At 43.5% G+C, this 26,842-nt stretch overlaps 1 protein-coding gene across 2 annotated transcripts; it reads left to right on the top strand.

The window, feature by feature from the left end:
• QPCT (glutaminyl-peptide cyclotransferase) lies at positions 1 to 21,760 on the top strand. 2 transcript variants are annotated; one of them, XM_036434748.2, is made up of 7 exons: positions 1 to 197; positions 7,992 to 8,138; positions 11,317 to 11,595; positions 15,386 to 15,562; positions 18,005 to 18,104; positions 19,588 to 19,704; positions 21,125 to 21,760. In XM_036434748.2, the coding sequence occupies exons 1-7, from the start codon at positions 72 to 74 to the stop codon at positions 21,268 to 21,270; spliced, it is 1,092 nt and encodes a 363-aa protein (XP_036290641.1). In that variant the 5' UTR covers positions 1 to 71; the 3' UTR covers positions 21,271 to 21,760. The 2 variants fall into 2 exon arrangements, with proteins under 2 accessions (XP_036290641.1, XP_036290642.1); XM_036434749.2 differs by lacking the exon at positions 1 to 197 and adding an exon at positions 6,274 to 6,435.
• The last annotated feature ends 5,082 nt before the right edge of the window (positions 21,761 to 26,842 follow it).

The raw sequence follows: 26,842 nt of genomic DNA, 5'->3' as shown, positions 1-26,842 counted from the left end.
GAGGGCGCAGGGCGCGCGCTCCCGGGCTCGTGAGCGCGGGCGGCGCGGGGCGCGGGCGCAGAGCCGCGGAGATGGCAGGCGGCGGGCACCGGCGCGCCCTGCGGGGCGCCCTCCACCTGCTGCTGCTGGCCGCGCTGCCGCGGGCCACCCAGGGCATCGGCCGGGCCGGGGGCGCCGCCGCCTGGACCCAGGAGAAGGTGAGGGCAGCTGGGGCGCGGGGGTGACCTGGGGTGCTGGGTGGGCGCTGGGTGGGCGCTGGGTGGGTGCCGGCGAGCCCTCCCGGGCAGCCAGGGCGGCGGTCCCCGGCCCGGCAGCCTGCCGCTCGGGCTCCCGGGGAGGGGAGGGGAGGGGCTCGGCGTCCTCGCCAGGGGCCTCGCAGCCGCGGGGACACGGGCGCCTGGCGGGCGGTGAGGTCACCGGTGCCCTGGGCTGGGGCGGCGGCGGCGGCGGCGGCAGAGGCGCAGGGTGGGTGTCTGGTCCTGGCCCCCCGCGGGGAGGTGGGAGCGCTCCCGCCGCTGCATCCCGGACCCCCTGGAGACGGCGATGTTTCCTTGGAGCCTCTGACAGTAACAGACGTGTGTTACTGTCAGTCCGTTTTAGGAAGCTCTTATTTTTTAATTTTTATTTTTTTAGATATCTTTAAAAATACATAAATTTTATTGATTTTTTACAGAGAGTAAGGGAGAGAGATAGAGAGTTAGAAAAATCCATGAGAGAGTCATCGGATCAGCTGCCTCTTGCACGCCCCCGACTGGGGATGTGTCCACAATCAAGGTAGAGAGTTAGAAAAATCCATGAGAGAGTCATCGGATCAGCTGCCTCTTGCACGCCCCCGACTGGGGATGTGTCCACAATCAAGGTACATGCCCTTGACCGGAATCGAACCTGGGACCCCTCACTCCACAGGCTGATGCTCTATCCACTGAGCCAAACCGGCTAGGGTTGTTGTTAGTCCGTTTTAGATTTTCAAGCGGAGCAGCTTGGAAGCAAGGATCTTAACTGGATATTCACTATATATATATATATATATATATATATATATATATATATATATATATATATATATGTATATATATATAGTCTTAAAAGAGAGTGAAATGCAGTGGTCAGAGCAATGTATCTAGGTAGAGGTGCAAATTTCATATAAGGAGCTTAGAATACAAGGGCCTTGCAAGTGCCCTCGTGTGAAGTAAGTTATTTCCCTTTCTTGTGTAACAATTTGGAAACCATGACATTGCTATAGACTATAGAGGCTTGTGCTGATGTGAATGGTATTGGAGCAACATGGTATGGCCTTCAAGATACAATGAAAGGCAGCGAGGCAGAGGGATATCAATGCTGACAGTGTTGTTGAACACATCTTTTAAACGATTACAACTCACATGCCTGTGTGTACGCACACATCTGAATACGGGGCACATGGGAGAATGCACAGGCCCTGGCTGGCGCTCCAGTTTGCTCCTCCCAGCCACGTGCACAGGTGTGGGAACAGCCCTGGTCAGTTCCCTGGGTTAGGCTTCCTGAGCCTCACCCTTCAGGGCACTTTTATCAGGTGAACACATAAGGGAGATCATCAACCGCAGGGAGATCATTAATGACAGGGATGCAGGGAGCCAACTCAAGAATAACTTCCTTATAAGAAAAATGGCTTGGTCAGAAGGTGTCCCATTGAGGTACCGACTCCAATCCCGACCTTCGCTTCCATGAAGTCCTCCAGGCGACCAGCACACTGTGCGGCCTGGGAGGAGCATTAGTCACCATTGAGACACAAGCCTTCCTGCTCTGAGGCATGTATGCTTCAATCATGTGAGATGTGCTCTTGGTACACTGGCCTGCCCAAAGGGGAGGCGTGGTAGAGCACGGATGTTGAAATCCATTTTCCTGGCTGTGAAATAAGGGTGTGTCTCTTCCAGCAGCATCCAATATTACAAGACCAGTGCTCTAACCCCTGAGCTATAGGGCCACAGCAGCATCCAATATTAAAAGCAGTTCAACCTCAGCTTCAGGTGGGGTTTCAGAAGATAATGATTTGGTTATTTGAAACCTGGAATATTAGGAAACTCACAGTGAAGAAGGTACATTTATCTCCGGTTTACAGATGAGGAAACTTGACCACGATTACACCCATGAATTAAAGAGCCCTCAACTCTCTTTTCCTCTTCTACTTTCTCCTCCAGAGTGGCTGAGGCCTGGCTGGTGGTTCAGGGACAGTGTCCAGCTAGTGAAGGAGTGTGAGGAGATTGGAGGGCCAGAGGAAGAGCTTGCATACCCCTCTCTGGGTCAGGGTGGACCCCAAATGGAATTCCCAAATCAGTCATTTTGTTTTTTGGAACCCTCTCTTCTCTCATTCCTTTTTTCTCCCTTCTCTTAATCTCCCTTATAGAGCTTACAGGGGGTTGGTCCATATTCCAAAATTACTTCTTCTGAATCCTGTCTCCCCCAATCTCAGAACCAATCCCTTTAGTTGGTACAACCTTGTCAACCAGCTGTTAAAAGGCATCTAATGAAATCAGTCCTCCCTTAGATGCGAATGACTGATGACTCCGTTTTTAAAACGGAAGCTTTTAGCTCCAACACATTAAAAAAGTATGGCTTTTCTTGACGTCTCGCAATTATAAAGTTAACTTGTGCTGGTTTTGGGAAACTAGGAGAATACAGAAAAGAACTAAGAAGGAAACTATTATCACCCATAAGCCCACGTTCAGAGATAATTGCTGTTAGCCATTTGGGTGTTCTTATTTGTTTTCTCTCTATAATATAAACATATACATACAGGTTGGGGTGGAAATAGGCTTACAGTTGTTCATATGGAAAATAATACAATAATTGACAAATAACAATATAAGAATAAAGTCTGTTTTAGGCACTCACAACTGCAAAGCCTACCTTTACCCACCGTTGTGTGTGTGTGTGTGTATATACACACACACAAATACACATACACAGACATACATATGTATATAAATGTGTGATGATGTGTTTATATAGATGATAAAATTGTACCAATCTTGTGAGTTTTATTAGAACTGAATGAATTCACATAAAGCATTTAACACAGAGGTTGTCATATAGCAAATGTTCAATTAAGGTTACTTCTTTCTTTTTTAAAATAAGCACACATGACTATCTCATACTAGAGATTGTGCTGCATATACATACAGTATATATCTTACTGTGTTGCTTAACTGTATGCGTGTTTCCTTGAGCTCATGATTTATTGAAAGCATCATTTGATGTTTACAAAATCATCATCATTCCACAACTTAACGATCCCTTTATGGCTGACTATTCAGATCGCTTCCAGACTTCCTCTAGCGTTAAGCTGGGACCCAGTGTATTTTAATGGTAGAATTTTTCTTTATTGTAGCAAAGGTGAAGTTCAACTATTATACAAAGTGGAAATTATACCAGGGATAGAGGTGTGCCCCGCCAGCCTGAGTGGGGCCGACGAAGAATGGAGAAAAGATAGACAAAGAGAAAAAGCTGGGTCTAGGTCACATGTGTCAAACACAAGGCCCGCGGGCCAAATCCGTCCCGCCAGGCCTTGCAATGTGGCCCGCACCGCGCTGTCATCACTGCACTCCGCTGCGTTTCCATCACAATGACAGTTTATGACTGTTCAGTAAACCATTCGGCCCACGATTTAGGCTGGATTTTAGATTTTGGCTCCTTCTCTGATTGAGTTCGACACCCCTAGTCTAGGTGGATCTTGTGTGCCTGGCTGAGGCCACAGAACAGACCCAGACTGCAAAGCTGATGCTTTATTTATTGTCAGGGACAAGCAAGGTAGTTTACACTGTTCTTGTGAGTTTGTTTTGGCAGCACTTGCTGCCCCTCCCACAGCCCACTAGCTACCCAGGAGAGATCTAGGGAGCAGCTACAAGATCAAGCTTAAAGCTGGGACTTGTTTGCGACTTTGCCAGCAGGTCAGTCCGATGCTTCACCCTATAACACATGTGTCAAACACAAGGCCCGCGGGCCAAATCCGTCCCGCCAGGCCTTGCAATGTGGCCCGCACCGCGCTGTCATCACTGCACTCCGCTGCGTTTCCATCACAATGACAGTTTATGACTGTTCAGTAAACCATTCGGCCCGCGATTTAGGCTGGATTTTAGATTTTGGCCCCTTCTCTGATTGAGTTCGACACCCCTACCCTATAACCACTCCCTACGTGGAGGGACAGGGTCTTTGAACAGAGCAACCGTATACAGGAGAGCTGGCCTCACCTAGGAGTCCTCCCTCAGGGTCAGCTCTAGCAAGTTGCTACTGCTTCCCCCCACCCCCCCCTTCACATTCCTCTGCTTCTGGAGCCACATTCTGGGGCCACATGTATTCTAAACGTCCTTAGTCATCCATCCGCCCATCTCCCTGCCATTGATTCTTATGGAAACAGCAACAGACTCAGGGGTAGGAGCGGTATTGGTAGCAGACCAAGACAAAACGTCCCGTTTTGAACTTCTACTAAAGGTAAGTACTATGACATGGATTTTTACTGATAAGGAAGCTTGTCCTAGTCACAGCTAGAAAGTCAGGGAGCTGGGATTTCACCCTGAATGGTTCCCAGCCTGCGCTGCTGCGTTGCTTTTTGATAGATGCCTGCTTCATTAAAAGAAGAGACACACCGTTATCTCACTCGGTTCCCTACCCTTCCACCACTGCCATTTGTCATGTCAGCGGCATCCCACACGCAGAAGGAGTTCAGTACATTCTGCCTGGGTTGCATTTGCAGGTAGAGACACAAGTGTTACCCCGAGTGCTGCTGGGAGACCCTCACCTGGGACGGAAACTGGCACTGTAACCCTCTCCCGTCAGGGCAGTGATTTGGGACGGCATATCCCTCTGACAGGTGGGCCAGCTCTACAAACCATGTAATTAAAACCCTCCTTGGCCTGGAACCACGTGATCAGCTCAGAGGCATTGCCTCAGGATATCTGGTTCACGTTTTTTGAGCTGAAAGATTTTTGTCTCGGAAAGCAGACTTACTGTCTCTTCCGTCTGGGCGAGGTGCGGCAGGGGCTGTAACAGAGACTCAGTCCTCCGAGAAGCCCTGAACGGACAGAAAACGGCCGATGGGTCTCTTCGAACTGAACTGAACCTAGAGCATTGTGGGTTTTGCCCTTGACATGGGCTCAACACTCTTTCTGCCTCATTTCACTTTCACCCAGCCCATGCTTTCTCTCCCAGTTCTTCCTCTTTCCCTGCCTCTCCTCTGCATATGGATGTTTCTGTTTGTTGAGTTCAGAGACTGAGTCTCCATAAACGTTGAGGGAGTGCCATGGTGGTTGGAGAAGTCAGATGCTTTCCCCTTGGAGCTTTAATGAATAGAAAGGCTTAATGTGCCGAGGGTGGTGGTTTCCCGTGTCCAGCCTTCGCTGGCTGGGGAGCTTTTATAAACTGTGACTTCACAGGGGGGCAGAGACTGGAAGGGCTTTTCTCTGAAGTGCGTTAATGACATGGCTGAGCTCAGGAGCCTGAAACAACTCACACAAGTGTCTGTAGTCAGGAGCATCCACAGCCTGTCTGTGGAACTCACCCTGGATTCACCCAGTAAGCCGTTTTTGGATGATTCCTGTCGACTGTGTTTCACCCACGTTAGCTGTTACACTAGAGATGCTAGAGAGTTATGTTTTGTTCCTCTTTTTTTTTTCCTGAAACCCCTTAAGAATTCTTTCAGGCCTCCATAAATCACCTGTTAAAACACGAGCTTTACCCTAGCCGGTTTGGCTCAGTGGATAGAGCGTCAGCCTGTGGACTCAAGGGTCCCGGGTTTGATTCCGGTCAAGGGCATGTACCTTGGTTGCAGGCACATCCCCAGTAGGGGCTGTGCAAGAAGCAGCTGATCAATGTTTCTCTCTCAACAATGTTTTTTAACTCTCTCTCTCCCTTCCTCTGTAAAAATCAATAAAATATATTTACAACAAAAAACAACAACAACAAAAAACCATGAGCTTTATTTCCTTTGGCTGTGGACATGACCGCATCCACAACGACCAGGTAGGCTCTGGGATGGCATATAGTAAATCATTAGAAAAGGAGTCACTGTTCTTTAAAAAAAAAAAAAAAAAATCCTTACCTGAGAATATTTTTCCATTGATTTTTAGGGAGAGTGGGAGAGAGAAGGAAAGACAGAAATATTGATGTGAGAGAAACACATCGATTGATTGCCTCCTGTATGAGCCCTGACCAGGGCCCAGACCGGAGAGGAGCCTGCAATCGAGCTACATGCCCTTGACTGGAATCGAACCCGGGATCTTGCTGTCTGCAGGTTGATGCTGTATCCACTGAGCCAAACCGGCTAGGGCTCAAACAGCTTTTGAAACAATAACTGCTCTGGGCCAACCCAACTCTTAAGTCATCACAAGCATGGGCTATCAGAAATTCAAAAAAGAGCAAAGCTCACCAATATTGAACCGCAGCATTTCCTGGCCCTGTGGCGTAGGTAGCCACCTGTCTCTTCTCTCTTTATAACTGCTTGTGCATTGAACGATTTCATATTTATGACAGCGAAAGTCCCATTTTACTTTATCATTATGTAAATACAGTCTCGTTGAAGATAGGTTTAGAAAGATAGTCACCTGTCACTTCCTTATTTGATGAATTCACCCAATCTTTATTGAGTGCTCAATATGAGCTAGGAAGAGAGCAGAAAAAAAGAGTTTTGCCCACACGTGAAATCAGGCATTAATCAAGTATAAACTCCAGAAAGTGTCCTCTAAGCCAGTGTTTCCTTAATAAGTTAACTAAGTGTCCTCTAAACTACTGTCTGAGATGAGGGGGAGTTTGCCAGGTGAAGAGGAAGGGACTAGCCTTCCAGAAGGCACCGCAGATGCGAAGCCCCAATGGGTGCAGCCTTTTGCTGCTCTGGATGCCAGGGGGACTGAAGCAAGGTGAGCTGGGGCGAGTGACCCCTCCTAGGGCTTGTGAGCCCAAGGGAGAGACCAGACAAGCTCTCATTGGCCAGGTGAAGCCATAATTAACCACGTAAAGTCTGCTGACTTCCTGCCTCCACTTTCTTATTTCTTCCTTTCCCATTTCCAGTGTTTTGGCATTTAGCTTTCGTTTTCTTCTCCAAGTGCTGTTTGAGAGGTACTGTAGAGGCGCTTTGGTTGTGGAGTACCAAGGGATTTAAAGGCTGCAGTGGCAAATGGATTAAGGAAAGATTTCTTAAAATGTATTAGCAGTAAACAAACACAAACTTAAGAAAGGGAGATAGAGAAATTGATATTTTAAAATCTCAGTTTTACAAAGCAATGGTACCAACAGGCATTACAACTTACACAGGAAATATGTTACGTATTCATTTTCAGGTTCAAAGCATTATATTAATTTTGTTTTTAAGATAAGCTGTCAAAGGAATTAGTTTAGCCCAGCTGGCAAGGCTCAGTGGTTGATTGTTGACTTATGAACCAAGTTACAGTTTGATTCCCAGTTAGGGTACCTGTCCTGGTTTCCGGCTCAATTCCCAGTGTGGGGCATGCAGGAGGCAGCCCATCAATGATTCTCATTATTATTATGATTATTTTAAAATATATTTTTTTGATTTTTTACAGAGAGGGAGAGAAACAGAATTAGAAACATCAATGAGAGTCATCAATCAGCTGCCTCTTGCACGCCCCCTACTGGGGATGTGCCCGCAACCAAGGTGCATGCCCTTGACCGGAATCGAACCTGGGACCCTTCAGTCTGCAGGCTGACGCTCTATCCACTGAGTCAAACCGGTTTCGGCTGATTCTCATTATTAATGTTTTCATCTCTCCCTCTCCCTTCCTCTCTGAAGTCAATAAAAATACGTTTTTAAAAAAGAATTAGTTTAACTTTCTAGATCATGGGGCCAGTTTTTAATTTGACTAGCTTAATGCGCCTTGTGTAAGGTAAGAGCTGTCCCTTTATTCTGAGATTCAAAGTCAATATTTTCACCGCAGATGTCACAGGGTAAGTCTTAAACATGTTATGAAACAATAGTTGGTTAAATAACGTTGTTTAATCCTCAGAATGATCACCAACCAGCCACTCTGAATTCATCGGCTCTCCGGCTGGTGGCAGAAGGCACCAGTATTTCTGAAATGTGGCAAAATGACTTGCGGCCTTTGCTGATAGAACGGTACCCAGGATCCCCGGGAAGCTACGCGGCGCGCCAGGTGAGAAAAGAGACGTGTTCCTCTCCTTTAAGAAGAACTCAATTTCTGACCTAGAGGCTGTTGAATACTTGCTTTCACATGAGAGGTAACATACCCCACGTTCGGAGATCTCTACCATTCAGATCTGCATTCTGATCTTATGATTCGCCAAAATAAGCCACCAAGAGAACCAAACAACTGGGAGTAAATGTCTCTTTAGTTAAGCATTCCATGTTAACCTAAACCAATCTCTGGGTGGGGTATGGCATCAGACAGGGTAGTAAGTGCTCAATTCTTGGTCATTTCTATAACAACCTCTTGGACCCTAAACACCCAATATTGACAGCCTTAGACAGCCAGTTCTGGGCCGTGAGTGAGTTACTGTCCCATCAGGCTTTCCTTTGGGAAGCAGTATTTTCCCTGGTGGGAGAGTCAAGGTCAGTGCTGAGCTACTTTCTCCAGTGCAGTGCTTCTCAAGCTTCTGACTCTGACCCATGGTAAAACTAAGTGTGTGTGTGTATGCAGAAGTCAAGCAGTCTCATTTCAGTCCAGATTCTGGAAGGGTTTAACCTTGACTTTTCCATCTATCACTGGGGAGTGGATGCTGGGGGGAACCAGCTCTGTGGTGTGTGCTCACAGATGTCTCTAGCTCTGGACCTTCTCATTTCAATGAAAGGGCTCCTCTCTTCTTTCCTATTTAAAAGAAACGGGTGTGTAATAATAAAAACATAGCCTACATTCTACACTGCATGTTAGCATGGCTGGTGGGCCTAGGCAGTTGCTGTCCAGAGTGAGGGAAGCACAGCGGCTTTAGACTCTCTCCCACAGCCAAGCACCCCCCTGCTCAGACATTCTGGTGAGAAGAGCAGTGGTTTTTGCAGCCTGTTCCACAGAATTGTAGTGGGAACTTGCAGATCAAGTCTGAAAGCCAAAAGCACAACAACGAGATATATTGGTGATGTAATTAGGTGATGCAGCCAATAGGATTGTTTAGAAAGAAATTAGTTGCTAAGACAAATAAAAAAATATTTACACTGAGTTAAAAAAGATTGCTTTAGGCAGAATTCTTTCTGGGCCATTTGCTGGTGCTTTTGAGGATTTTAATGTCAACATCCAGATCAGGAATTATCGCAACTGGTTTAGTAGTTGAGAAACGAGTTTGTGTGTGAGACTTCAGCTGAGCAAAGCTAACATGTATATGTTTTAAATCCCGATTCATGTTGTAAGCACACTGGCTGATATTGGTGCTGAAGACATTTTATAGAGCAGTTCAACATCTGGATGCCAGATGTTCTGGAGTACATGGCTTTTGAAAAAATTTTTTACATAACCCCTTTTATGGAAAATAATTTTTCCCTCAAGTCTGAAGATAACTTATTTTCATATTCTGTGTAAAGCTTGTCTTAAATGCACAATGCTTACTCTCTATTCAAACTACTAATATTCTATCCTATATAATAAAAGGGTAATATGCAAATCAACCAAATGGTGCAACGTCTGTGATGCGAACTGACCACCAGGGGGCTCTCTCAATGCAGGAGCATCAGCCTGCAGACAGAAAGATCCCGGGTTCGATTCCAGTCAAGGGCATGTAGCTCGATTGCAGGCTCCTCCATGGTCTGGGCCCTGGTCATGGCTCGTACAGGAGACAATCAATCAATGTGTTTCTATCACATCAATATTTCTGTCTGTCTTTCTCCTTTCCACTCGGTCTAAAAATCAGTGGAAAAATATTCTCAGTTCTCTCCCTGGAAGCTTCCTGCCACAGTTTTTTCACGGTCCTTGCCCACATGCCATGCCACATTAGTTAGGGCAGGAGGCCACACCAGACTTGGCAAAGCTAGAAAATTGTGCTTCCCTGGGAGAAAAGAATCTCCCCTTCCTTTCCAGTTATTACATTATTTGTTCACCACCTCAGGGTCTATTCCCACCGATGTTAATTGTGGGACAGATTGCTGGTTATGTGGATGGTGAGTTTGTCCCTTGACTTAAAAAAAAAAACAACCTTTAAGGCAACTTACAAAGATGTATATATTTCAAAATAAAATTTATGGAACCCAGTGAGAAAAATGAGGCACAGGGAAAATAAAGGCAGGAAAGGGCAATGAAACAGTGATGAACAGATGAACAGATTTAAAAATATATATATATTTTATTGAATTTTTACAGAGAGGAAGGGAAAGGGATAGTTAGAAACATTGATCAGCTGCCTCCTGCATGCCTCCAACTGGGGATGTGCCCACAACCAAGGTACATGCCCTTGACCGGAATCGAACCTGGGACCCTTGAGTCCACAGGCCGACGCTTTATCCACGGAGCCAAACTGGTTAGGGCTCACCCATAGATTCTTAAAGAAGACTATTCTAGTGTCTGATGTGAAGTCTCTTTTGTATCTGATACTTTGCCCTGTCATTTACCGTGTTGCTCATAAGGTCTAAGATAGCCAGAGCCAGGAGAAGTGGGTGTATTTTTACCAGAGCATGCAGTGGGTCTGGGCCTTCTTTGCGTGCAGAAGGAAAACTGCTTGATAGTCACTGTGGTTCAGAGCCGCTTATTGATTCTTAGGGTGGGCAGGACCTCAAATGTCCCCTTGTTGTGGGACTCTCTTTCTAGTATCCTGAGCTGGTGAGCATCAGTGTCTTTTGTTAATGTTCATTATGTTGTGAAGTACCTGCTGGACTCCAGGCACCTGCTATACTCTGGGGACCGAAAGAGCCGTGCTTGCCTCAAAGAGCTTAGAGTGGAAGTTGAGACCTGTAGGTCCCTGGTTTATCTGTTTTCTCAAATATGCCTTCTTAGCCTCCTCGAGAAATTGAAAGTGGACTTTCTTACATTTTGAACTGGATCTCTATCTCCTGACATATAGAAATGTTCATGTTAGATGAAGTGAGAAGAGTAGGATTCTACTCCTATAAAACACATCCCTCTGCCAATCTATGAGTTTGTGCTAATACATGTTTGTGTAAAAATAAGAGAGAGAAGATACACATCAGATTATTAGCAATACTATTAACAATTTGTAGGGAGGATATTGGGGGAGAGGGAGAAGATTAGTCTTTCTTTATACACCTGTGCTATTCATCCCATAAGCACGTGTTGCATTGTTAACTTAAAAGGCCTATAAGCAACTTAAAACATAACTGAACAAATGAAACCTGCCTTGGTCTGAATTTTTTTTTTTTTTTTTTTTTTTCATCAGCATATCATGCAGAGAATTCAGAGACTTCAAGCTGACTGGGTCTTGGAAGTAGACACCTTCTTGAGTCAGACACCTTACGGGTATCGGTCTTTCTCAAATATCGTCAGCACCCTCAATCCCACAGCTAAACGACACTTGGTGCTTGCCTGCCACTATGACTCCAAGTACTTTCCCCATTGGGACAGCAGGGTGTTTGTGGGAGCCACCGACTCAGCCGTGCCGTGTGCGATGATGTTGGAACTAGCTCGTGCCTTAGACAAGCAACTCCTTTCCTTGAAGGTATGCGTTTCCCTCTCGTAGATTCTTGGCATAAAACACCTGAGCAGTCACGCAGAGTGAATTTGAGAATCCTTGTGTGGGGGAGTGAGAAGGCCATTTAGAAATGTAGACTTTCAGGACATTTTGTATTATTAATTGTTTGCAAAAATGGCATGGGTTTGAGTGAATATTAATTGGAGGATTGCATTATTTGAAATGTCAACCATGGGTAATTAATCTAAGATACATGACAGCTGAATTCATCAGTCGGCACCTGGTTTCTTAGTTTCGAATATCCATTAAATTAAGGGCAACATTTCTTCATGAAAAATTAAGAAAGTGGAAGGGGTATATGTCTGAGAACTCTGTTTATTTCTTCTTGTTTGTGGAGCCACGGACATCACAGCCTTCTGATCTGAGAGATGGTGGCCCTCAGGAGTGAGTAATGCAGACATATCGAGATGAAAAGCACGAAGCAGAAATGCATTATTGTTATTATCTGTGGATCTGGGCTCAATTTTATGTAGCATAGTGGAGCTTTTGTTAATGTTCTCAGCTCAGAATACTTCTGGGACTCCCCGATGTTATTTCAGTCTCTGTGTTCTGAAGGGTATATTGGGCGAAAGTGCTAAACTAGATGAAGACGTTTTGTTCAGGTATCACTCATAAGCAAGTAAACACAACGAAGCAAAAACAAAAAACTTTGTTCGCAGGCAACGGACGCCTCTGTCTCCCCTCGGAGCTTTATGAAGGGGCTGGCCTTGGGTACAATGTGGGCAAAGAAGTAAAATGTTTATCTTGTAATGGAAGTAATGGAGATATTGGGTTCTATTTTTGCTGGGTATGCTGCACTTGGAGAAAGCAAGAATTGTTTATAACCTCTCGGTATGCCTTTCACTGTTTTTTTGTTTTGTCTTGTTTTTCTGAACCTTCTATGATGTCTTTGCCCCGTGCTCTACCCTGCTTTTAACGAGCACTCTCCCTCAGCAATTGGGTGAGGGAGTTCTGAAGCTGATGCAACTGTTTGATTTCTCATGTTTGCATTCTCGTGTAAGGACATGAAATGAAATGGATGTGAGAGAGCGGCACAGGTTGTGTAGTGGCTGCACTTTCTCTGGTGTACATACCCAAAGCAGGTATGGCCCTCATGCCTGCTTTTGGTAGAAGGAGCTGGATGAGTTGTTGGGTAGGGATCCCCATGAGAAAAACATGCATACATTCTCTTAATTACCCTTAGACGTAAACAGTGGTGTGGACAGCTTTGAAAAAGGGCTAGTTTTGGGTACAAGCATGGAGAGTATCAGACTTATTCACCCAGTTGGATTTTAATTTAAACGCTAGGAAGGAGTTACTTTTAAGTTCTTCAGCTGTCATGGGTTGGGTAGGTGGTGATGATGGAATGTAATCTGGCAGAAGTCTGGATTATTGTCCCAACTCTTTGCAGCCCTCCCCTCTCTATAATAATATTATAATTATATATTCACATCTTTTGCCTTATACCTTTGCTGTGTTCCTCCCTCCTCCCCCAATGGCAGGCTGTACCTGGTTGTTCCTTACCTCTGGACTTGGCTATCTGACTTGTCTTGGCCAACAGAATGCTTGTAGATGTGACACAAGCGGAAGTGTGCTTGTGCAATTGGGCTTGCTCCCTCGGGCCTTTGCCACCACCAGGAAAAGGGTGTGCCCTGGCCAGCCTGCCAGACCCTGGAGGATGATTAGAGAGACATAGGGAGCAAAGCCAACCTTGATGACTTGGATGAAGCAAGGCTTCTGATCCAGCCCAAACAGGCCTCGATCAGTTGTCCCCAGCTGACCTACATTCCCAGGAGGATACATGAGTGTTGTTTGAAGCCACTGAGTTTAGGGTGCTTTTTCACACCTTGTTATTGAGATAGCCTTGGGTGGGGAAAGAGTGCAGATAACTCGCCAACTATGTCGACACTGGTAATGAGGCATCTATCCTATTGCCACCAAGGAGGATTGCGAGAGCTTCACAAACCAGGCTACACAGATAGTGAGCAAGGTAGAAGCGGGGGTGGGGGGAGCTGGGAAGGAGAGTGTTGTTAAATCTAAGGAGCACTTAGATATGTAGGTGCCCCCCCCCACACACACCTGGAAGGTAGGTGAGCACCCCATCCATATTCTTGTGGGAGACGACAGAATATTTTTCTAGAGAAACAGAACCAGGGAGGTTCTGGACATGGAGACACTAGATATAAAGGAGGGAAGTAGTGAGGTGCCTCAAAGAAATTAGGAGGTTAGGTGAGAGTGAGGTGAGAGTCCCCATTGAACAGAGGTCTGCAGCCTTTCCCCCACTTCCAGCATAAGAAAGCCAGCAGCCAGCTTGTGCCCAGAGACAGGAACCCAGAGGATCCTTCTCTGGAGCCTATGAACCATCTCAGTGTAAACCCCGACTGGGCACCAGCTCACCCTGCAGGGAAGCCAACCCAACCAGTGTTACAGCGCCTTATTCTTTGTCTGAGTGAACACCAAGGATGACCAGACATTTGAGGACAGTCTCTGACATGAAAGCAAGCAAGCCAAACAAGTAATACAAATTGATAAAAGCACAAGGAGCAGAAGAGGACTTCAAGGACACAGTTTCTAATGCCCTTAGATAAGAGGAGTAGGGACATCTCTAACGGATTAAGGAAACATCAGAATCAGTTTGGTCCTTTGGGAGCACATACCCCAGCACGCTAGTGAGGTAGAGAGTGCCAAGGATTGTATATTTCCCTCTACCACGTGCAGCTGCACAAGTGTAGGCATGAAGGAAGCGGAGAGTGGGCTTGAGGTCATGTGTTTGCCAGGTGAGTTTGACCAAGGCAGAGAGAGGCAAGGGAGTGGAGCGTGTTTTTTCAAGGGAGCGATTAGAATGATTGACTCTGGAATTGAAGCTGAATACGAAGTGAAGGGAGGACATCCTGGGGGTGAAGGACTTGGAAAAGATAAACGATTCAGTAGATTAGAGATTGCAGTTGGGCTGCAGATTCTGGGAGTTGGGGGGACTAATGTAAAAAGTGAGAGTTGTCAGACAGTGGAAAGTAAAACATTCATCAGAACCCTACTCACACTTCTAAGTTCTCCTAAAAACCATCTCTTGCGTGAAGTCTTCTCTGACACCCCAACGATTCAACCCCTCATTCTATCCATTCCCAGATGACTTTTACTTTACATTTGTGACCCTTGGCACATTTTGCCATGTTCGTGTATTTGGTTTATCTTTTCTAACCCAACTAACGTGTAGGCTCCTGCAGGGGAGAGGCTGTAGTGATTGCTCTTTGTGTCCCTGTTGCATTTCTAGGGCAGGTCCTTGAACCTAGACTAAAAAAAAAAAAAAAAAAAAAAAAAGCAGGCACACCATGGACGAGATGGATGAGTAGCCAAATAGATTTGCAGTTGTTCAGGTTGGGTTTCCTGGGATGCACACTCTGACTTGGAGGTTAGGATTTAGGTCATTTCTTAGGGAGTGGCCTTGACTCAACACCTGTGGCTGGGAGGGGAGAGCACTGGGATCCGGCAGAGGGAGAAGCCAGGCTGTCTTGCAGGTACAATGGCGTTAGCCAATCTCTGGGGATCTCTGGAGGTGCCAGAGCCTCTCAAAGTTCTCTGAAGAGTTAGAGAAAATGCATAACTTCTGTTTTCCCGGGGAGTGGGAGACGGAGAGATGGACGTGGGGATGCGATGATTTCCAGGGAAGAAGGGGTGCCAAACAAATGATGGCATGGTTTCCCTCACTGTGTCCTCATCCCGTTCTCAGTAGCTCAGCTGTCCTCTCTCCAGTTACCTTTTCACTGTTCTTTCCTACCAGAACGTTTCAGACTCCAAGCTGGATCTGTCACTCCAGCTGATTTTCTTCGACGGGGAAGAGGCTTTTCTTCACTGGTCTGCTCAGGACTCTCTGTACGGGTCCCGGCACTTAGCTGCAAAGATGGCATCGACCCCACACCCACCTGGAGCGAGAAACACCAACCAGCTGCACGGCATGGTTAGTCTGGGAAGTACCCCTGGTGCTGCGGCTGCCGGGGCTGCCTCCAAGGCAGCCAAAGCTACAGCCAATTAAAGACCTAAAAATGCCCGGCATCCTTGGAGCAGAGTGTTTATAATAGAGCACTCCTTGGCAGGCCTTTGGGTTTTTGAGGAATCCCAGAGCTAAAAAGAATGATTCTGGGTTAGCAGTTACGCCTGAGCTCAGTTAAAATATTTCACGGAAATGATATGAACGTGTACATAGTAAGCTTTAAAAATGTAGTGTTATTGATTGAAGTTTTCAAAAATGTAAAAACACTTTTAATTAGAAGGCTGTAAAACATCCGATTAAGGAGGCATCGATTCAGTTTGGTCCAATGGGATTGCATTCTCTCGGTACTGCGTGGAGGTGGAGAGAGCACCCCTTCTCTGAGCCCCGAGGCCTGAAGAGGTGGGGGTTTGGGAAAAAGGAGTTAGAGTGGGGCATGGTGTGAGGAGGGGGTGAAGAATTTCCTCAGTGGAATCAAAGCGTTATAATGACTGCCATTTTGATGTGCTGATGTTGATGTGGCCTTGTTGATGTCGGGGTGGAGACATTTTGATGCTGCCTTAAAACCCTGGTCTTACTGCCCAGTAATGGGTGCAACACACGACCCCATTTTCATCCCCAACCCTGTCTCCCTCCACCCCCCTGTCCCTCACTCTGTCCTTGGATTCTTTCCCTATTCTAATTCTCTTCCTATATTTGACCTTCACTCAGTCTTGAGTCCTCACTGACCCCTGCTTGGGACCTCAAGCCTTTTTTGAGTCTTCATTCTTCCCCGTGCCTTTGTGCATCCCTGCCCATCGCCCTTTCTGTGAACCGATAGCCTATTTCTAACCACTCCATTTGTCCCAGTCCTTTGCCCTGTCACCTTCTCCCTCTGAGTTCACATGGCCAGGTTAAATATCCCCTGTGATTCTGACACATCCCAGGTGGGCATTCTCTCCATCCTATGGTCCATTGGCAGCTCATAATGGATCAGGGGAATATGGTCAGCACCTCATTCGGTCAATTGAACCCAAATGGCTAAAAAGGATTCAGAGGAGGAGAGACTTGGTTGATCAGTAGGAAGAAAAGTTATTTAACATTCCAAATATATGAATTCATAATATGATTAAAACTGTTAAGACCATTCCACCTCTGCCCCCACCAAACAAACGCTCATTAGCTTATCTAACCGTGTAAATACATTCTGATTTCAACCAAGCCTATTTCCCCCCAATGAATATATTTAATCATCATTCATGACTTAATAGATACTATGTCTCTAGAATGATAGACTCTGCAAATATTTACCTACCATGTGTCAGGATTTACACTAGATATTTACCCACAGATGACCTCACTCATATAAATCAGTTCTTAAACCAGGGTTAGGCAGGGGAGGTGTGTGTGTGTGTGTGGTCTTCAGGGAGTCCTTAAGCCTGCTGATGTTTAATGGCTCAAGCAAGTTAAGGAACACCAGTTTAAGTATAGAGTACATAATCAGAAGGGACTTTTAAAGATCAGCAAGTTTTGCCATTCCCTAAACAAAATATAACAACGACTGTCTGCATAGTACTGGCCTTGTGTATCTCAGCATTTACCTATATTATAAGTAATCTGGAGAGTATTTAAAACATACTCAGGAGGTTATGCTTAGGTTATTTGCAAATAGTCCCTTACTATGCCATTTTACGTAAGGGACTTGAACATCTGGGGATTTTGGTGTCCTCGGAGGTCCTAGAACCAATCCCATGGGTATTGAGGACAACTGTATATGCACAACGATTGAATTATGTGCTTTAAATTGGTAAAATGAATTTAAATTTGAATTCTATCTCAATAAAGTTGTTTTTAAGATAGAAATAAATTTATAAATAATTAAATAAAACTAAAGGAGAAAGTGGAAAAAAAATAATAAAGATCAGCAAATTTGAGCTTCTGGTTTATAGAAAAGGACCTGGAGAACCAGAGACAGTGGGTCCTGAAGCTCCTGGTCAAGGAATTTTTCTTATATGCTCACTTTTGGGAATAATAGTTACTCAGAGTTCTCTTATTGGTGGTTATGTCATTATAGACAAAGAATAAAGTGGCGAATTAGAATGGAATAGATCAGAGGCTTGGACTCCCATCTGAAAATCAAGTTAAATGTATTCTTTTGAAATACGTATTCAGATGTCCTCTAATCTATTTTCAGTGATAGCATTCTGGGATTCCAGACACTAAGAATCTACACATTGCCATTTAATGGCAAAGCAAGATTTAATACATTTACTGAAAGTGTTAGCTTACAATGCTGTTAAATCTTTTGTTTATACTAGTATAGCTCCTCTCAATGGTTACTATGCCTATAGTTTTGATTCATTTTTTTTTACATTGATGAGAATGAAATGTGTTTTTAGTGACAACGATTAAACAATATTTTTTCTCCCTTAGGATTTATTCATCTTATTAGATTTAATTGGCGCTCCAAATCCAACATTTCCCAATTTTTTCCCAAACTCTGCCCGATGGTTTGCTAGACTTCAAGCAATTGGTAAGCACCAGTGTTATTAAAACTAGGTTTCTTCCTCCTGATAAACACTGCATTTTAAAATTCAAAATTTAAGATTTAAGTGTATGATTTGAATATATATTATACTGGCTCTTTCTCTTGCTTTATGGATTAATTATCCCTATTCATCTCTTTTAGTAGGCCCACTTTATTTTCTTGCATGAAACTGCATTTTCATATCCTATATAATAAAAGGCGAACTTGGAAATCAACTGAACCTTAGATACTTTTCTTTGGCAAATTTCAATTTTTAGTTTGAAAGAATTGCTTTTATGGAATTATTAATATAAGCGTCTTGGGCCTCTCTTAGCATGTTTTCTTTGATGGTAGCCTCAAAAAATTGAGTTTGGCCAGTTTTCAAGGATTTTCTGCACTTTTCTTATTTCCTTTACCAGAATGAATTTAGCAGTAACTTGCACCTTAATGGTTTTTAACCCATTGTGCTGCCCCCTCCTAGTGATACTAACTGTACTTCAAACCATATCTAAATTGCCTAAAGAAAAGTTATATCCTAAGATGAAAGAATTGTGTCAATTAATGGATTGTGATTATTGTTTGGTGGTGCTTCCTAACAAATTACATATATTCCTAAACATCTCCATGTTGCTAAAACATCACATATGCTTGCTTACCACTTGGACTAGTTTTGCACTTTAAATTTAGCAATTAACTCTCCCCCCCCCCCCCCCCGCTATTCTGATGCATTTCATTCGATTGTCTTATACTTTCCTTGTGATCTTTTATCATTTTGTAGCATAGAGCTCATGTTATAGGTAACCCTGTACCATCACACATGGGTTCTATGTTAGAAGATGGTGAGTGAAGGAACGCAGGCCGATGGTTCTCAAACTAGGGTGTGCGTTGCCTGGAGGGTTTGTTACCACACACAATGCTGGGCTCCGTCCCTAGAGTTTCTGATTCTGTGAGTCTGAAGTGGGCCCAGATAATTTACATTCCTAACAAGTTGCCAGGTGATTCTGATACCCCTGGTCGGAGACCGTACGTTGAGTACCACTGATGCAGGTCGTAGCGGGTAACGCTTTTCCATAAAGTGGCCACTCAGTAAACTTCATCCTTATTCTGTTTGAGTATTACCCTTCCAAGCCCCACATCTCCTCTTAAGGTATTCTTCATACAGGATCTCAGATCTATGAGTATCTATGTTGTTTTCTCCCCATTTTCCCCCCCTGTTTTTCTCATTCTTCATCTCTCCATTCTTCTACCGAGTTTCAGCCCTAAGAAGGTTTTCACCTGTAAAGTTACAGCCACACATGACCCTTCTCATCCCCAAACTACTCCAAAATGTACACACCCATGTACAGCGCAGATGTCTATTGACATATGTTCATAGCTGCATGTTTTAAAAGCCATGGTCACAGGTGCTGAGATTTCACACTCCTTATGCATTCTGCGTATTGATCAGATAAAAACAGATATTCATCTGCTGTCTAATTGTCCTCTGCAGAATATGAGCTCCACGAATTAGGTTTGCTCAAGGCTCATTCTCTGGAGAGGCGGTACTTCCAGAATCATGGTAATGGAAGAGAGATTCAGGATGACCATCTCCCGTTTTTAAGAAGAGGTAATAATGTGTGTGTGTGTATGTATGTATATGTATGTGTGCATGCACATGTGTGTTTTTAACCTATTGTAGTCATTGCAACAATCTAGAAGGATAAGCAGTCATTAGATTTAATGAATTGAACAATTAAGTCATCCATCAGTCATCTTATGGCTTCTGTGTTTTTTTTTTTTTTTTTTTTTTCATGAAAGTCATTCGAAATCCTTGACACGTTTATAGTTTTTCCCTGCAGCTAGTATATTTATGAAAGCTCATGTTCCATTGACTATGCCTTCACTTTATAGAGTTAGGCTGTGTTCTTACACTTTGTGTAACTCTGATGTTTACTAATTAATAAGGAAGTCATAGCCTTGATGTCAATGGTGAGAGTTTAAACAAACCCAAGGACTCGTTTTAAAAAAATATTTTTTTTTATTGATTTCAGAGAGGAAGGGAGAGGAAAAGAGAGAAACATCATTGATGAGAGAATCATTGATCAGCTGCCTCCTGCATGTCCCCTTCTGGGGACTGAGCCCACAACTCCAGGCATGTGCCCTTGACCGGAATCAAGACCCTTCAGTTGCAGACCGATGCTCTATGCACTGAGCCAAACCGGCTAGGGCAAACCCAAGGACTCTTGCAAGAGCCTCCCAATTGGTCTCTAGTGTTTGCTCTTGCTTCCTATTCTTCTTCTTTTTTTAAAAAAAATAAATCTTTATTGTTCAGATTATTACAGTCTCTACCATGACCTGCAAGGGCCTCCATTTTATGACTCTATTCTCCCTCTCTAACATCATGTGCTACGTCTGTCTCCAGTCAGTCTTACTTCAATCCAGCCACACTGGGCTTCTTGCTGTTCCTCAAGCAGGCCAAGCCCACTACTGCCCCAGGGCCTTTGCACTTACTACTACTGTTGCCTAGAATACTTCTCCCCAGGCTTCTGCACAGCTTGCTTTTCCTGTGTTGCATGTCTCTATTTATTTGTTATCTTCTCACAGAGGCCTTCCCTGACTTTAAATGCCGCCTTCTTGGCTCTGCTGTCTGCCTCTAATTCTCTATTTCCTCACTTTATTTTATTGTTCTTTATAAGTCATTTCACTTTCTAAAATTGTTTTTTATATTTGTTTATTTGATTCTTTCTCTACTGGAATGTAAGCACCATATGACCAGGGCTTTGCCTTTTAACTGATGAAACCTCAACTTCATAGGGGCTGGTATATAGTAGGTGCTTTCTAATTGCTTACTGAATTAATTAGCATTTGTTTAATTAATGAATGACTTTGGAGTACAAGGATAAGATATAAGGGAGTACACAGAAGATGATGAATAACCTACTGTCTTTATATGGATAGGAAAGAGCTCCCACTCAGACTTCTGCTCGCCAAATTACACTTTCTAGTTTAAATATGCACTTAATTACAAGTTGGTTCTTTCTTCTTAGGTGTTCCAGTTTTGCATCTGATAGCATCTCCTTTCCCTGAAGTCTGGCATACGATGGATGACAATGAAGAAAATTTGGATGAAGCAACCATTGACAATTTAAACAAAATTATACAAGTCTTTGTGTTGGAATATTTGCATTTGTAATATTCTCATTTGGTTCATGGTACTTGTATCCAGTATCAAATTCAAAAGTCAAGATACAATTTGAAATAATCTGATTCCAGACAAATACTGTGTGGAAACTTCTATCTCAGAAATTCGTTCTGTAGGTAGATTTGATATGTGATTAATAAATCCTGGATTTATGTCATGTCCTAAACTTCTTGTTCATTTTTATCTGGAGATAAAAAAGGGAAGTAGAAGGAAAATAGAAAACACATATCTTTAAGGGATTCCTTCAGCTAAGAAACTATGAAGCTAAATCAAATTCATATAGTCAGTATCAGGCTCTTCTAAATTATACTTAAATATTATGGTGATGTGCAATAGGTGGCCTAAGTTTTATGATTTTTTTAATACTTAGGAATTTATTGCATATAATACAAAACAAAGATGTGGTTTGAAGATTCTTGAATTTCTTTCAGAAACCTTTATTTCCTGGAAATTAAATCAGAATAAAATGCCATGTTGTGAATTTCTCTTTTTTTTGTAGGTAAATGAAAAATTTTAGAATTTAAAGTATAGTTCAACTTACAGAGTTTAACAAATTTAACATTTTTTATTTAAAAAATAATATAGTTAGTAACAAAAAATAAACAATGGAAAAAGAAGGAAACTATCATGCCAATTTATTAACAGAATCTCCATTCAATCTTTAGTTCTCCCTCATGCATTTTTAATGCAGATTTTCAAAATGTAGTTATAATCAAACTGTGTCTATAACACTTTTATACTTTTTCTCTGTTTAATTATATTTAATTACAAGACATTTATTTGCTATTTTGATCTTGGATTGAGATGAGGACAGAAAAAGACTGTTGAGTGTGACCTCCAGAGTCAATTATGAAAGTAACAGAATAGTGGCACAGTAGTTATGATAATTTTTGCATAGGTAACTTACATGCTATTTACATTTGGCTAATTTCTTTTAGCATATATATATATATATATATATATATATATATATATATTGCAGCCAATTCATAGAAGCAAAATTTTGGGCTACAAACACATAGGAATTCATGGGTTTTTCTTTAGTTATAGGAAACAATGATCTAGAAATACAAACTTGGTCAGTTAAACAATTAAGAAACTGATCCTGCCATCGAGATGAAGTTAGGTGGGCCTCTGCTCCATATGCTCCCTGTTCTGAGCAGACAATCAACAAATACTCATTGAATCAATGTGCTGGGCCAGGTAGGGCTGGAGACAGACCAGCTGAGTGGGGAAGCAATGGCAGCTTTAAGTTCAATGACAAAGGAAGTCCCTGGAAAAGGAATTTAGTTTCCAGGTAAAAAAATGGAAAAGTGTATTTTTATCTATATAATGATATAAAAGAATAGTCAGAGCTATATAATCATATATGTACATGCGTAAGTACCTGCAATTTCGTGTTTATAAATTTTACAGAGTTAGCTTTTCTAGGATTTCTTTTTTATTTTACATATTTGCTTCTGAAATTATGTAAAAGGTGTCATGTCTTTATAAGTTAAACAATATTATGAGTGAACACTGAGTACTGTCTATGTCAGACAGTGTCATAGTGCTATATATGTTTTTACCAACTCAATCCTCACGAGAATCCTAAGGGGTAGGTGGTATTATTAACCCTATTTTATGACGCTCAGCATAGCTAAATGTCTTCTTCAAGAGCACGCAACGAGTAAGTGGCAACGGTGGGATTTGAACCCAAGGAGTCTGGCTCTAATGCTCCTGCTTTGAACCCCTGGAGAGTGCTTCCTTTTGACATGAAAACAACTTTGCAGGATATTCTCAATGCCAAGTGCAAAGCAACAGTTGTACCTTGACCTTACTATAGGTCACTAGTCTGGGCTGCTGCCATGAGTCAGCTGACAGCATTAGGCTGCAGAGGCTTTCGGGATTGTTTTTTCTGCCACAGCAAAGGCTGTTTTCACCTCAGCATGGGTAAAACAGGAACCCACGTGAGTGCTTCCAGGGCTAAAGGGCCTAAGCCACGAAGCAGGATTAAGGAAGGCTGAGTTTTCTGGATCAACTTTGGATAAGATAAAACATCTGAAAGGGGTTCAGGGAAACACTTTTTTTTTTAACATCAGAAAAAAAATGATTTAACTGATGATATTGAAACAGAATGCAAAGAAGTTTTAACAAGGAACCTAAACATCAGTTGACATTTAATACACACACACACACACACACACACACACACACACACACGTATACATATATAATTATAAGCTTAAATGTAAGTTCCTTTTGAATCAATGAAATGAATAGATCTATAATCTGTTGAGCTGGCATTAGTTGAATTATTTTTAGAGGAGGAAGTCGGAGGATATGTTGCAATGAGATAAAGGGAAAAATAAAAACATAAGCAGCTTACTCCGTGCAGGTTTCCTTCCTTCCAAATGGCACATCCTAAAATTCTGTTCACTAAGAGTTTGCAATAATGTGAGAAAGGCCATCATGGTGCCCCACAGGGAAACATTTGAAGGTACTAGTCTTGATACTAGCCTCTGAAATATAGTATTCCGTATAAAGCATGCCAGCCAGAAATAACACTTTTAAAAAAGTATAGCTGTGAAGGCAGATCTCCATAAATATTGTGTTGTAGTTGGAATTTTTCTATGTGCATTTTGGAGCATTTCATTACCCCTAAGAGAACAACTGGTATGTTTCTGTCTATTATATCAACCCTGCAACACATAGGGCAATTTCCTTTTTTTCTTCTTTTTTCCCAAGAGAAATGACTTCAAAGGAAAATATTCATAAAAGAGTATTCATAACCTTGGCATGAAAAACAGATCACGGGCCTGTTGTCGTCGCTCGAGGCCTGTGGCTGGAAGAGAGAAGACAGATCCTTTCAAACGGAGACATGTTTTAGATGGGGAAGCAGTTGTCCTGAGAACAAAGCAACCCATGTTTCCAGCTCCAACTCCAAATCCTTGAACTGTTTATCCCGTGGACCTTCCTTCTCCCATCAAAGAGGCACATTCATTGTGGCACTGCAACAGAATCACACGGACACCCAGCATTCGCTCAGTCAACTTGGCCCAGCTGGGCACGATTACTTATAGAGGGCGGTGGGGGAGGATTGCAAGGGGGAGACTGCGGTGGGGGGGAGGGGGGAGAGCAGGCAAAACACAAGACACTTGCATTTCTCTGATGTACAGACAGCCCCACATGAGGCTTGGCCGTGGTATCTTCTGCTGAAAATGAAATCTAATGTCTTTGCAGGCCCCAAATCGGAGGAACGATGGTGTGGGCATCAAAGGACACAAAGGGAAGATGAGGGAGTCCCTCTGTGGCAGCCAGAGTCACTCAAAGCGAAGCTCACAAGTAGCATTGGGGAAATTGCTTCCATTTGCTTTTCATGAAGGTCTGGGGCTGTGTTCTCCTAGCCAGCCTTCCCACCGATTTCTGGCTTCAAAGATGAGTGTACGAGAGAGCGCGGTTTCACTCTGAGTCCTGGGGTCACGTTCTACAGAGTCTGAAGGTCTACAAATCGTTTTGAAGTGGTTTAACTGCCTCCTCTTCTCCCTGCTGTCTCACTTCTCTGACTCCCCTGGTCCATCTTCCAATAGTCCAGGTACTGCTTTGCTGCGAGGGGCACGGGGCGTGTGCAGCCACCTCCTCCATGTTTTGCGGAAGGGCTGAGGGGGAGAGGAGAGGCCGGTAGCTGGTTGAGCCAGCAGGGCGGTGTCAGATACCCCTCCCATCCTCCTAAACGTGGAAATTGGCCCCAGGATCTTGGCACTAGATCCAATACAAGAACTCATGCGGTCTGGAAGAGAGCGGAGATGAAAGAACCGCCTGTGTCGTGGCTGTAGCCCTCTGCCCGGGTTGGGTTGGTGTGCTCACGCAATGTGAAGTCATCTCGCTGTGCTCAGATTTCAAAGGCAGCACATGGAATGCAGCCCACTCTCTGACATCTCCAAATGTGCCAGTGGATAGACCATTTGTTGGAGGATTAATATTAAGAGCACACAATTGGCAAGAAGAGAAACAGACAAAAAAACACACCATGGTTTAAAACAAAACAAAACAAAACAAAAAAACCAAACAACTCACACCAGAAAACTCACAAAGATTAATTACAAAGGTAATGTGAAAAATAGACTTTACAGCCAATAAAGTATGAACAGCACTGAACCCTTTATTCTCTTCCATTGACAGAGCACCTTGGGGCACAAGAGGTCCTGGGCATTTAAGGATTTAACATTTGTGGTTTCAGATAACAAAAAATGACATGTAATAAATTATTCAAGCTGAGTTTGGCTGCAGAAGCAAATGAGTTTAGCTGACTACCAGCCATCAGTCAGTCTCACTGTTCTCTAGTCATCCATGCGGTTAACACTCTGGAAGCAATAAAAGCCACTTGTTTGTAAAAAACTGACTCCCCAGCACTCCCCACACCTTCTAAGCCAGTCTCTCTTGCTGGAGATGTAGTTAAAGAGGTCTAGAAAAATAGTGGTGGCACAGAGTAGCTTTGTAAGTATTTTGATTCTTTATGGATAGGAATTAAGGGTATGAAACGATCCCCCTAAAACTTCTGGGTTTTAAAAATCGTCTTCTGAGGGGATTCATTATAAGCTGTAATGTTACTCAAGAGTGTTTAGGATATTTTTCTTGGGAATGTGGAGAATCCGTCTTAGGCTATGCTAGAGTTATTGAAATGAGTAATTGACCACAACTGGTCCTTTGATAGGTTTACCCGTTCATATAGCTATAAATTAGAGTCCTCGTTTTTAAAGTAAGGGAATGTAGAGACCAACTTATTCTTAGTTGATGTAACACTAGACCCTAGGGAACTTGATTTCTGGTGTAATTTCACCTTGATTAGGAGAGGCCTCAGAGATTTTCTAGTTGATTTGTTCTCAAATGGGGGAAGTCCATGCCCTTAGGGGGCATTGAGGTGTGTGTGTGAGAGTGTGTGTGTGTGTGTGTGTTTGTGTGTGTGTGTGTTTGTGTGTGTGTGTGTGTGTGTGGTGTATGGCAGATTTTAGGTTGAGTGGTAGATTTTGGGTTGTCATAATTACTGAAGGGTGCTCTGGCATTTTGTGAGCAGAAGCAAAAAGGAATGTTCAGAACAGTGTGCACAATAAAGAGTTGTCTCACCAAATGCCTTTAGTGCCTCCATTGAGAACCATCCTCCTTCTAAAGGTTCAGATATCAAGATTCAGAGAGGATGCACCACTTAAGATTCTTTTGGCCACAAGCGGCAGAATCCCTAGTTCAGATTTACGCAAGTACAAAAGGAAATTTATCTAATGTCTCTGGTTCAGGCACAGAACCCTATCTTCCTATCCCTCTGCTCTGCCCTCCTCTTTGTCAGCCCCAAATTTAGGTAAGCTTTTCATCCTGGGCAAGATGAATGCTGGTAGCCCCCCAGCTCCGATTCTAACGAAAGGAGAATAGCCATTTCCTGTCCACACGGGTCCACAGATTCCTAGGCCTGATTGCCATTGGCCCAAGTGGGGTGCGAAATCCACCCCTGACCAAGTCTCTGGGCTGGGGAATGAAATACCCTTGGCCTGTGGCTCATGCTTACCCCAGCAGATAGGGATGGGGGAGGGTT

Source organism: Pipistrellus kuhlii, unplaced genomic scaffold (assembly GCF_014108245.1).
Source record: "Pipistrellus kuhlii isolate mPipKuh1 unplaced genomic scaffold, mPipKuh1.p scaffold_m20_p_13, whole genome shotgun sequence".
Classification (NCBI taxonomy): Eukaryota; Metazoa; Chordata; class Mammalia; order Chiroptera; family Vespertilionidae; genus Pipistrellus; species Pipistrellus kuhlii.
Note: the sequence above shows the minus strand (reverse complement) of the source record. Positions and strands in the feature narration are given on the sequence as shown.